General features: G+C 36.5%; 2 protein-coding genes across 2 annotated transcripts in view; both read right to left on the bottom strand.

The window, feature by feature from the left end:
• LOC146490100 (uncharacterized) overlaps nt 1-3,986 on the bottom strand; it is a 176,316-nt gene extending 172,330 nt beyond the window's left edge. The window contains exons 1-3 of the mRNA XM_085108259.1: nt 3,933-3,986; nt 1,822-2,029; nt 644-753 (exon numbers count right to left, since the gene is read on the bottom strand). Of these exons, the coding sequence (XP_084964385.1) occupies nt 644-753; nt 1,822-2,029; nt 3,933-3,959 (345 nt within the window). The 5' untranslated portion in view covers nt 3,960-3,986. The remainder of the gene's footprint in view (nt 1-643; nt 754-1,821; nt 2,030-3,932) is intronic.
• LOC146490102 (uncharacterized) overlaps nt 1-13,812 on the bottom strand; it is a 179,016-nt gene that overhangs the window by 147,907 nt on the left and 17,297 nt on the right. The window lies entirely within an intron of this gene.

Below are 13,812 nucleotides of genomic sequence, written 5' to 3' on the forward strand. Positions count from 1 at the left end.
AAGTAGAGTACAATTGTATACCAGCAGGAATACTTAAAAAAATTCAAAGGTGTAAGACACATTACATTTTCATGAGATTGAGCAGGTACTGATTTTGTTTTTAAACTGATTGGATATTTTCGTGGTCTTAAAGGTTAATGCCTTTGTAATGAGCGCATGAATCGAAAAAAAAATAATAAGAAAATAAATCGGGGAGGGGGTCATGATTCTTCGGATTTTTTTTTTTTTTTTTTTTTTTTTTAATGTGCCGGACTGTTCTCCAAATGCCGGTCATTTCTTCAGACCAAAATAATTTTATAATTGCGAAATATCAATTCTAAAAACCAGCCTCTAAAATCCACACCAATTTCCAGACCTGAAACAGTGTGTCCAAAAGTATTAGTCGTCATCTGCTGGATAAAATCTATAAATCGAAATACTTTTTTCCACTGAATAGCATTTATCCCGCTGGATAAAACTATCTAATGGGTAAAATGTTTGCTCGTTTTCTTATATTTGGAGCGGCACAAGCTATTAACTAGCTTATGCAAGAAAGTCGCCACTCCCTATCTGTCTAGGAGTTTATTTCACGTTCTCGCAATCGCAGTTCCAGGTTTAAATGGAGATATATAAAATTCGCATTCAACAGCTCTTTTCCGCTTACCTCGAAAACCGTATTGTTTCCGTTAATAACCTTCAGCGCATATTTCGTATCGTTCCGGCTCGTGAACTGAATACACTGTCTTCCATTAGTCCGAGTTACGACCTCAAATCCTTGTAAAATCAACAAAGAATAACTTACAAACTAATTAACTAAATAAATAGCTGGTGATCAAATACAACTAAAAGCCAATTTCCTAGCAAAAGCAAAAGTTGTTAGCCACTCAGACTGTTTGCAGACTGAAAGTCGACGGAAAGTCTTGAGCAACAACACAGTCGTTGTTGTACAACCAAAATCAGCTGTAAACTCAACCTAAAGGCTTGCATGGGAAACTTTTCACTTTTTTGATTATTTATGCTTTCAGTATTTAATCATGAGCCTCCGCTTGCAAATGAAAGTATATCAGTCGCATCGAAAAATGTACGAAAAAAGCGAAATCAGATACACAATTATGCATATTCCAATAAACTATAAAGCGGTTTACGACTGGTTTCCCGTTAGACCGAAAGTAAGTAATAAAAATACTCCGATCAATCACCATGCTCGGAGAACCAGGGGCAGTTAGACGCCGGGTGGAAGGGATTTTCTTGAGCAAAGGTTGACTATAAGAACTGGAGAACCCCTAGGTAATAACTCTTACCGGACCTTATTTCCGGAAGCATTTGAATTTCACGCATTTGATTGGTAAGAGTACTTGCCCATGAAGGGTTTCTCCCGTTCTTACAGTACACTTTTGCCCACGGAAATCCCTTCCACCCGACTAACTACCCCTAGGTCACCGAGGATGATCAATCACAAAAGGCGTAAACAACACAAGAGCCGATATCAAGCGCGCGCGGAAAATGCCTGGCAGGAACTCACGATTAGTTTTGAATTTACCTCCCTTTGGTTGGGCGCACCAAGGCAAAACCAAAGCAAAAACGGTTTCGTCCCCAACTTAAATCGCTTATCACAAGTGCTAGGATCAAATTACAAGTGTAATGTAACCAAAGAATCCAAGTCGTTGTCTACAATATTTTCTTCCAGAACATTCATCCATTCAACTTTCGTTCATTCGCTGGTTTTATCGTTCATTAATTGGTTTGTTCTTTGTAACATTTACTTCCTCTTCTTCCTCTTTTCTTCAAAACGTTTGTAATCGTTCTCAAATAGGACAATTAAACTAAGTTTGATTTACTTACTGGACAGGTGATCACGTGTGTCTCGCCCGTTGCACTCTACTTGTAATTGTTCGGTATCGGCGTTGCTTGGCGACGGAATGGTGGAAATTCTTATCAGATTACCCCCGCAAGGTGTGTTTATGCCATGGTGTTTCTCTCTCCAGAATGAACTAAGGCTGACAAGCTTTGACTGAACTTCCACACCACCCAACAGAAGGGCAGCCGCAATCTAAGGGAAAAGCAATGGACATATTTAGTTCATTGACTTAACTATTATGAAAGACGAGAAGAGAAATACGGTAAACGGAAAGAAGAACTATTTTTCAGTGCACAACGAGTAATCAGATGGCAGATTTTAAGCAATACTTCTGTAGCAAGAAATGCCCCTGTTTTTGTGGAATTGTACAGGTTCCAGTGCAAACCATTAAATAGACACTTAATACACAAGATTTCAACGGAACTATTATGTAACTCATTAATACTTTTAGGAATTTATTGTAAAAAAATATTACACCGGGTGAAAAAAAATGATAAGTGATAATTGATAGTCGTCTAATGAAAAGAGAAAGTTACTAACGGATGTTATATCGCTCCCTAAATTAAACCGTGAGCTGTGAAAGCACGATTTCCCACTGAAAGAAACTCATTTTCATAGATTCAGTTCGCATCATAAGTAAAACGTCGTGAAGTGCATATATGTAACGGTAAATGACGCAATTTTACAAAAGTAAGAACTCCCTGTTACTCCTTGTTCCTCTCCACAGCACATTATTTCAAATCCTTTGAAGATCAGTAAGTAAAACCTGACCGGCAGGAATTTAAATGATGCAAAGATTTTGAGGCGTAGTTATACTTGGGCCGTTAAGTTTTAAGATGTTTCATAACTTTCAACTTCTTTGGGTGCTAATTACTTTCCTAACTGATCCTATAAATCGAAACTTTAGAAAACCCGTGACCCTTTGTTTTAGAGCCAATGAAAATGAAGAAAAAATGAAGGCTACAATGCCTAGACAATAATTCGGACTGCTCCAAATACAACGAATTCTCCCTAAAAGCACAACCGATACGATGAGGTAAGACAAGAGATTAGTATTTTGTTAGTAATCCCAGTTTCGTCGCAGGAAGCATATATTTAGAGGTAAAAACATTTTGCCGTTGTGAAGAACTTCTTCTACTCCCACCCTTAATATGATGTAAGCATTTTTGGCAAGCCCTATAATTTTTGTTTCTTCCATATCAAACTGTAATCTTAGCTATTGCTGCGTTAAACTATACGCTGGAGGCTAAAAAAGGAACCAACGCAAGTGTGATACCTAAGGGTAGTTTAAGGCCCCAACTACGTAGGAGGATAAAATCGGGCCCAAAGCACGAAAGCGAAAGTAAGACGTGTGGGAAAAGGTGGTCATGGGCAATATACTCGAGCTCTGAAATCTCATGATTCTTCTTTAATACGGCAAGGCAAGGCTGTAGAATTTGCAATAACACGGCGATATCGCGACAGCGTACTGATCTGAGCGTAAGGACATGAGCATGTATTCTTCATATTTTCTTTCTTTTTTTTTTCCTTTACCTCAGAAAGAGTCACTTGGTGACCAAATAAAGGTTTCCGTATCGTTTTCGTTTATTGTTAAAAGAAACAGTTGAAAGATCTGCGATAGGAAAGGAGTGCTGACTTTGTAGATAGAAAAGTTACATTTTAAAATGCTTTCTAAATATATCAGTTTACCTACATTTGGGGTAGAAATTGTAAATGCAATAAATATGATCATTGACAATCATAGTATGTCGCCTTCCCTTTTGCTAGTTACGACTTGGAGCATGCATACGTTAGTTACAATAGACGAAAAAAATATTTAATACGTTCCAACATGTCAGTTGAAAAAAATCAGTATTTTAAAGAATTTTTTGTGCTCTGAGCGTTCTCAGTCTTTAAGACTTAAAGTACAAAGAAATGAATCGCTGTGTGAGCTGACATGCTAAGTGAGAAAGCAAAAAAAAGTGCACACAGAAGACTATTCTTGAATCTCTGGCCACATTTCGCTGACAAATTTTGTTAACTAATTTTGCTGCAAAAAGCGACAGTAGCTTACTTAATTGAGCAAATGAACATCATTATAATCGTTTGTACTTACTATAACAATAACGATTGACTCCGCCATTTCCGTCCAGTATTTCCAGCTACTGAGTATTGCAGACAAGCGAAAAGTCATTATGATTTTCCTAAGGCTGTGTCTCTTTATATACCATTCTGAAGCTGTTGTTGTTTTCGCAGCTGTAAGGCCTGGCCTTCCCTTTTTTTGCAATGTAATCGATCCTCACGGTTGAATTACTCTTGGTCCAGTATCTTTTGTTGTCATTATTCCGCGTTTTGTTTTAGGTTTTTTTTCTCTGCGAGGAGAGGTCACTCTATTTCAAGTACCCACTTAAACGTATAACGGCATTTAAGGTCATCCCAATATATCTTAGCGTGTACCTAGCCTTGCCACAAACATCCCACTGCCACATCTCTTCATTAACTTTCCTTTCTACTTATCGCATGTTTTAGTTACAGGAAATTCAAAATGACTCAATCCAAAATTATCATAAATCTACTCAAATAGCTGACGTATGACTACACGAATCCCGATCGAACATTTTGTTCCAGCTTCGTACGTGGTTTCATCTGAAGTTGAGTGGGTGATTATAACCCGCAAATAATATCGTTAGAGGTTAATCTTACTCTTACAATATACAACACAGCTCTACTCAGTGTGGTCAGTACACTTTATTAGCTAAAAATGTATTCAGTTGAGCTAGCTCTAAACTTGTATGCAGTTATGCCACGATAAACAAAACACAATTGAAATTAAATGATATTTACAACTCCAATAATTTAAAACATCATAATCTACAGGTCAGTTGCTGTAGACTTTTAACCGATTATTAAAGGTCATGCTAGCCTATTGTATGTATCGATACTGTTTCATAAAGTTGTTTTTGTTTTCATTTTTTGTTTTTTCATTTTAGGTTTTAAGTACTTAAAAATATGGACCAACCGCAATTTTCTTTTCTTCTCTTTTGGTAATTTTTTTTTTCTATCTTTGCGATATTTTGACAGGAAATTCATACCAAAATTGTCATAAAAAAACATTCAAAAGGTTGACGCATTAACACGAATGTCGTAAATTAAAACTTTCGTCAAAATTGATATTACCTCTTAGAGTGTCGAGCTTTCGTCTGAAATCGAGTGGATAATTTACATATCGCCATATATCAATCTCACTCTTGGTAGTATTCATACTCTATAGGTCAGTTGTTGTTGAGTTTCAATCAAATATTTAAAAAATATCCTAGTTTATCACTTTTTTCAAGAAACCACGAAGACCTGAAGTCATTATACTTTCGGTTAGCTTTTTCTAAGTACACTTCAAATCCACTGTGAACTTGTCTCACTGTCAAAACCTACTGTAATAAATAAATAAAAAAGTCTATTTCTTCACAAGATAAAAAATACATATCTTATGTCACAATTGAGTATTTGAGTAAAAAAGTACCTACATAGCCAAATTGTATTTAAAAATTAGTCGATTAACGTAAGAGTTCTTGAATCTATATGTATTAACTTTCGGATACTAACTTGTGTGGAACACTTTGAGCAAATATATTGAAAGGCATTTGAGATAGAAGTCTAGAAAAGTAAGCCGGGCATATGACAATTTCTTTTATTGGGGGGTCTAGAAAAATAAGGTCACTCAATGTTTTCTCTCTCGCTGAGCAGACTACGCTATGGCTTGACGTTTACGGGGACAATCTATTTAATATATACTGAGGCCGTGCACTTTTGCTAATGTTGACACTGACAAGTCCAGCACTGCCGCCGGTTCACGTTGGATGGCTGACTTTGTATTCACATTGACATCTGAGAGTTTCCCACGAAACTTCGATTACAAAATTTTTGCAGAATATTTTATTATGACCTGAACATAAATTTCTTTACGCTCGATGTTTAGCAAAACATTCAAGTTTTTTTATTTATTTATTTTTTTTTTTTACTTTTTGTGAGTCTACCATACTCAACTGAATGAATTTATTACGCAGCGATTTTATTATACATAAGTCACAAGCTACATCTTTATTATATTTGTCAATGTTACTGTTATGTAAATTCAACAAATATAATGCTTCTTCTGAGACTGGGACAGGAACGAGCAGCGCTTTGACGTGTTTTTTTTTTTTTTGTTTTTTGTTTTAGCCCTGATCGAGTTGCCAATTTTCCTTTGACCCCTGCATGGCTATAGCTAACATCTTCCTATATGTTAAACGAAAACATGTAGAAAGAAATAGTTCCATTTCTTCAGAGACCAATTCACCAGAAAATCGCACAAAAGACGAAGACGAAGTGCTACGAGCGCTAAATATAGCGGACGACGGGACAGACAAACTAGATAAGATTATCGCCAAACTCAGGAAACTCGATATCATCGAGACCACTTAGAATGGGATGTGTGACAGAGGTGTTAAGATTGAGGAGGAGGGGAAAACTAAAAAGCAACACCAGCGTAATGAAAGAAAAATTCAAAGAAGCAACCGGACACCAAAGTCAAAAATATGGACACAGTTTTAACTCGGTTGAACGAACAGATTAAGCAGCCGCAAAAGAAGATCAAACATATCAAGGTCTCAAATATAAAGGAGCCTTTGGAACTTCATTGAAAACAACTTTACGCAGTAGCGTACAACGGAAGAGAAAACCTGATTTTTTTTTTTTTTTTTCTTTTTTGAATGAGGGAAACCAGTCCTTCGATGGATGAGGACGGAGGCGACACTCAAAAGCTTTGCATTGATACATCGGGAAGGAACGACCATGGCTTTGATTATCCTGCTAACAATATTGAGTTTCAAAGAGTTCATCGTATTGGTAAAGCGAAACCGATTAAAGCAAAGAGGGCTAATTGCGAGATTACTGCGTTTTTCTGACCGAGAAAGGGCATTGAGATCCGGATTTACAGTTAGATCAACAAGGACACAAATTTTTAAGTCTTTGCAATGCTTAGCGGCTGTCTCGCTGCGATCCACACGTCACGAATCATAGCGAACAGGTAAGTGTAATTGTTCTTTTTTGTGTTTTTTCTTCTTCTTCTTCTATTTCTTCTTCTTCTTCTTCTTCTTCTTCTTCTTCTTCTTCTTCTTCTTCTTCTTCTTCTTCTTCTTCTTCTTCTTCTTCTTCTTCTTCTTCTTCTTCTTCTTCTTCTTCTTCTTCTTCTTCTTCTCTCCATCGTCCCTGCTTCGCCCTCGAAAGTCATGAGGGCACTGCCTGTAACCTTAATTCAGTCCAGGTAAAATAAAACCCTTGCTATTTTACCAAGGGAAATTTATACTGGGGAAGTCATTTTTACCCAGGGTGGTGTGACCACGTCTATTATTCACATCGCGACTAAACAAAAAATGTTTTTTATGTAACCTTATAATTTACGCAAACAACGAGGAAGTCGTTGTCGTTGTGGAAGTCGTTGTCGTTCTCAGACAAATATCACTAACGATATGCATTTTTCATTTGAGAAATACTTAAAAGCCCAAGACCAAACCGCAAGTACGTAGGTGATATTCATTGCATTCTACGTGAAGAAGTCCGTTTAATACCAAATTGTATGAAGGGAGCTATATTTTGCGATATTATTAGTCCTTGTTGTGAGCTTAACAGGAGAGTTAGATTGCTAATATGGAGCTATCCTGGATGAGATGACAACATTTCGCCAGTTGACAATTTCGAGAATACTCTATTTAAGTACGAAGTTGGGATTATTAAAGAGATATGATATTGAAGAAATAGCTATATTACAAAGTGCGTAGGTACTTGAGGTCACTTATAGGATAAAATGTAAAATGATTATCTCAGTGTATTTCTAGGGTAAATATGTCGCTCCAAATCGATTATTTAAATGACTTCAATCGACAAATTCTCTTACTTGTTATAGAGCTTGTATTCATCAAAAAACCTATACAAGTCAATTATCATTAAGCTTTCTGATTTAATCAAATAACATTTACAAACTAAGATGACACGGCTTGATTTCATCACTTCAGTAAGTCGAAAATAGGATATTTTCCAACATTCAAAGAGAACTGATATCTTCTTATGTTAAGACTAACCTGTAATATGAACAGTATAATTGTCAAGTGATTGAAAGATTTTAACGAAGTGAAAAAAAAAAAACCCAAGAAGGTTTATGAGAGCAATGCCAAGTATAAATTCACCAAAAGTTACTCCATCATCGCTTTATGTCTGTATAGAGCCACCTTAAATGTCTTTCAAAGTCGGTAATTGACTTTGCGCTTGCTTACATGTATATCGAATAATTTCCCGCAAATCGCAGACTAATAGTATTCAAAGAGAGCGGAATAGGCTTGACGCAGGTTTTAAAAACAAAAAAAAACCATAAGGTATGTAAATCTGCTTTTACTTTACGCAATTCTACTATCTTTAAACAACTTGAAATCTATTGAGTGTGGTACTTATTGTATGACATTAGAAATAGACTCAATGATTGCTTCAAAATATTATATATATGATATGGCTCTCGTCCTAAGTGGTGTTAGGCATAATGATGTTTCTTTATAAAAGCTTTTTTTAATTATGTTTATACGAATTATAGACAAAAATATCAAAAAAAAAGTCATCCTTAACCTCTTAACAGATCTCCTTAGTTTATTTTGTTTTCATAAATGACATTATTTGTTTTACTCAATGCTGCTAACTAACCATTAATGAAGCCGTGGATCGTTAAGGCTGATTTAGACGGTACACTGAGCTATGTTGTATGAGAAAAGATGGCTGTGTTAATCACAATTTCAACTTCCTTACGATTTTAATACTGTTCGCAAGTAGCTAGCTAGCAGCGTGTGCTAAAGAAATTGTACACGAATATCCTTATGAAAGACACCACTTTTCAATCACGCTTGATTGTAGAAAGATAGTCAATCTAGTCTTAGCCGTTTGAACGTTTTAAACTAGTTATAATTGAAAAATATTCTGCGCTTCGAGCCCGTCTCGGTTTTTCACCATAAAGACTTTGGAAATTTTATTTAATGTTTGGCTCAACCTTAACCTTGTGAAAAAAAATTAGTTGCAAGGAAGCGTCGATTTTTAGACATATTTTAGAAACCAACCCTTCAGTATTGGTATTTCTTTCCGACCCGTTTTCGAAAGGAAGAAAGGTGAGAGGAACAAGAACAGTTGTCACCATAGTGCGCGCACCGGCACATTGAATTTCTAAGGGCGTCTGTTACGCTGACTTTTCCTGTCTTCTCTTGGATTTGATACTTAAATCGCCTTGGAAACTTTGGATAACTGAAAATTAACTTCGTTTCCAATGGAGTTTCGAAAAGGTGCTAATCACAGGAATTAATATCAATGAAATTAAATGACTAAATATGTTGCATATGTGTTGTTTTTTTTTTTTTTTTTTTTACTTACTCTAAAAAGAAAAGACCTTATCGTGGCTTTTCTGTTCATCTTTTGTTAACGGCAGTAGTACTGATCAATAATTTACGGATAGGTAAATCATCCGAAATGTATATCGTTATGTATAGAGGTTTTGTACTGTAGAAATAATTATGAAATGTGAAGCAAGGTTTAGCTATTGATATTACGATTTAGTCTGGTGAATGAAGCCAAGTAAAAAAAATGTTTGCAAATTGTTACAAATATCAAAAATTGCGGGTTTTTTTTTTAATTAGGAAATTGCTCCTACGCAACCTTTGCCGCAAAATGTTTACAGAACAGCTAACATTTGACTAATTAGTTTCAGATGCCGTCATCACGAAAACAATTTAACTTCAAAAGCTGCACTGAACCAAAGAAAAGCATGTTTGTTTTTAGAGCAACAAGATTATAGAAGAATAAGCTTGACACTACAATCTAAAATCGTTTTCCATGAACGTGTTTTGTTCCCAAAGTCGAATATCGATTTTTTACTAGAATCGTTTAGCGTAATCAGTCATCACGATAACAACTATACTCAAAAAGCTGTAATAAGCATTGTTTAAAAACCACATTCGTTTTTTTTTTTGGGACACCAGTGGTTTGACCTTACGGTTTGTCGCTTTTTAAGAATGTTTTTTGCTCCCAAAATACGATATCGAATTTTGTTACCAGAGTCTTTTAGCCGAAGTCTTAAAAAAGGCCAAATGTGACATTTCAGTCAAATGAAAAGACTGGGATAACAGATTGGCCCAATTTGGGCATAGTGCCCAATTCCTATATTGGAAACTTTGAAAGCAGAGCTTTGGAGACCGCCCCCATCCCTCAATATATGTGGTAGCCACTTGTTTTTGGCACGATGACCAAATTAATGAAAATGGAGTGAGCCCTTTTTATGCCATTGATAATCATTCAAGTTGACTTCGGGGAAGGAAAAGAACGGCAGAATTCAATTCCTGGAACCTTGCTTATATGTGGTCCATATGACTCAACAAATGTCACAGTGTAGTGGAAACCGACTCGTACTGATCAGTATCAGGATTTCCACAAGTTCACCGTCGTCTACAATCTGCTACTTTGAGCTCAGACTTTGGTTTATGAAGAAAATAAGCGAGTTAAAAAAAAAACTCAGTTTTGAAAGCCAACGGCTATCCAAATTGGATACTAACAACACTAAACACTGAATCAAGCACAATAGAGTTCGAAGAATTCCGTAACAGAATAGAATACAAAATGTAAAATATATCCTAAGATCACCGATTCGCAACTGTTTTAACAGTCTTAAAGTTTCCCTTTGGGGGCAAGTTAGTAGCCTTGCTAACGGCTAGTCTGGTCTGGAATACTCCGGCAACAACGGATATATCAGAAGTGGCGGATACGGTTTGGAGTTACCCTACGAGTGTGTATTTCAAGGTGAATTATTTTCTTGCAACTGGTTGAAAGATAAACTGACCAAGGAAGGATTTATTGCAAACTGGCTGTAGAGGCTTCTTGTACGTGGTATTTGCATTTCCGCCGATTCTTTACTCCTTATTTTTTTTACCAATGCTGACGCAAACTTAGAAGTCTTTTGTCAAGTCACGCTTTTGATGACATATTCGTGGGTGTTAATCTTTCGCATTTCCGTTGTCTGCAATGCTGACTTGTAATAAAAGTTGTCGTTTAATATAGGTTTGTAACAATAGAAATGAGCATGTGCACTTTGGCCACTTTATTCGAGGTGTCCGCTTGATAAAGGTTTCATTTACAGTAAATACATGAGAAATGAATTTTTGGTATTTGGGTTCCTTTCGTTTTAAAGCGAAAAGCTCCAATTTAAAGAGAGGGCTCAGAACACACACAAAGGGCATTTAAATCTCACGAGGTCACAGTTCTCCGCAAGCCTTTCAAGTCTCTCAGGTCGCAATTAGAAGATGTAAGGGACAAAACGCAAAATCAAGTAAACGTGAGGAACAGAGAACAATATCTATTATGAACAATAGGTGGGTTTTTACTAGGCACGTACTTGAGTGTGATCGGGTTTCGCTTTCACTTGGGTGATCGCTCTTAGTTGCCCAGTAAACAGACTAGAGTTCAAAGGGCCGAAGTACAGTCTCAAGGGAGGCTATACCCTTCCTTACCAGCTCACTTATGAAATCAGAACATGGCAACCCAATTACTTGAATGTCAATCTTTCATCACCCAATATATCCTGATGGCGAGATTTGGTGGCAAACTCTTGTGGGTTTGGAAGATTTGTTTTAACAATACTTAGCCCGCACATAACGCTGTTTACAACTTCCTAACAGGATGAGAACGACCCCGTCGATTACAATTTGCTGTATTGTTAAATTTTCATAACTCGAAAACGTCGATAGCACTCCTTTATTTAGACACCAAGAACAAGATTTTCCTTTTGTTAATAGATTAATACCAATGTAAGGTTGCGAACAAATCCACTGACAGTTGAGAGTGCAACGGAATCTTTTCGTTTTGGCGGTGTTGATACGTTGCGGATCCCTCAAAGAAATACTATTTTTGCCGACAGCCTGCCGGCCAACTTTTTTCCTAGCGGCAAATACAGTTTATTCATTTCAATCAATCTCCGCTCGGTTCCTGCCTATATGTCGTAAGTGCACTTGAAGCGCTTAGTGTGAACCCCTTATTTGCGGCAAAAGTCTAAGTGCACTTCAAGTGCACCTAACCTTCAAGAGCACGGCTTCAAGTTCACCTGAGTCTTTAGTGTAAAATTTGCCTTATGTGACAAAAAAATATCGTTTATTTGAAATAAAAGTTAAGGAACACCTATCAAGGAATTCGTCAGCTGAACATTGCCAGCTCACGAGATACCAAACCTTACGCTCTCCTTGGTCAAAATGAGATACAAACATTATTACAATATTTTTAATGAGAACTATATCAATGTGCCTACAGGTGCTAAATAATGGTAATTGAACTGAGTGGAGTGCAATTTGGTCTGAAATCATACGCGGTATTTCAAAATCGAACGAGCGCGCTGCGCGAGTTTGATTTGAAATCACAAGTATGATTTCAGACCAAAATTTCACGACACAAAGTTCAATTACCACTTTATTACACCTATTTTGAAATCACAAGGTTTTATTGTCAATATTAATATTCTATTTGTTACTTCATTTCCATTTTGATGGGCTAAAGAAAGGATGCGATTTAGAGCAAAAAATGGTGCAATTTGGGAATGAATCGCAGTGTTGAGAGCCAATCAGATTGCAAGGATCACCAGTGATTTCAAAATGGGTGTAATAAAGCTTGGAAACAACTTTTCCCTGATTCGTTTGTCTCCTGTAAGGCCAACTTTTAAAAGATATACAAAATAATTAAAGACAATAAAATTAAGGCAATAGTTTTGAGCTTCTGCATAGGATAACTGTTACTAATCGAGAGTTGAAAAAATTTAAAATTACAGCCGATGATCACTGTAGTCAACGTTCAAGTCAAGATTCTGTAAGTCACACCTTTTTGGGCTGTCCTATTATGTCCTCAGTCTACACTGATATCTTGAAATGGTTCAATTATGTGAGTAACTTAAAACTTACTTCCCTGAATGAACAGATTGTATTCCATATGAAAGATGAAAAATACAGGAGGTACAGGAACGTAAGGCTGTAGAATTTGCAATGGCACGGCGATATCGCGACAGCTTACTGATCTGAGCGTAAGGATATGAGCTCTCTCTCTCTCTCTCTCTCTCTCTCTCTCTCTCTCTCTCTCTCTCTCTCTCTCTCTCTCTCTCTCTCTCTCTCTCTCTCTCTCTCTCTCTCTCTCTCTCTCTCTCTCTCTCTCTCTCTCTCTCTCTCCCTCTCTTTCTCTCTTTTTCTCTTTTTCTCTTCAACAAAAGAGTCACCTACTGAAATTAATCAACTTAATCAAATAAAGGTTTCCATATCGCTTTAATTCGTTTATTGTTAAAAGGAACAGGAAAGGTAAGGAAGACCGACTTTGTAGCTAGAAAAACATTTTCAGACGCTTTCTTTTGTCACTTTACCTACAGTTGAGGCAGAAATTGTAAATACATTAAATATAACCACTGAAAATCATGGTAATATGTCGCGTTCCCTTTTGCTAGCTTTGACTGGACCATGAATACATCAGAGTAAAATAGAAAAATAACAGTAAAAATAGATATGTTTCACCCTCGAAAGTCACTAGGATACCTGTAATCTTAATTATCCATGTCAAATAAAAGTCCTTGCTTTTTTACCAAGGTAAATTATACTGGGAAAATCATTTTTACACAGGGTGGTGTAACCACGACTATTATTCACATCATGACTAAACAAAGAATTGTTTTTTTATGCAACCTCAGAATTTACGCAAACAACGAGGAAGTCGTTGTCGTTGTGGAAGTCGTTGTCGTTCTTAAACAAATATCACTATTTATTTATTTAATTCAATATTTTATCCAGGGGCATCCAATTTAGCAGAGCTAGTTTAAATGGAGCCCTGACACAGCACAAGACAAAACACAAAACATTGAAACAAAAAAAAAAACTAGACAAATAATTAAGTTATAAATGCAGCTTGTACCGCGGGCG

Source organism: Pavona decussata, unplaced genomic scaffold (genome assembly GCF_977016875.1).
Source record: "Pavona decussata unplaced genomic scaffold, jaPavDecu1.1 SCAFFOLD_1, whole genome shotgun sequence".
Classification (NCBI taxonomy): domain Eukaryota; kingdom Metazoa; phylum Cnidaria; class Anthozoa; order Scleractinia; family Agariciidae; genus Pavona; species Pavona decussata.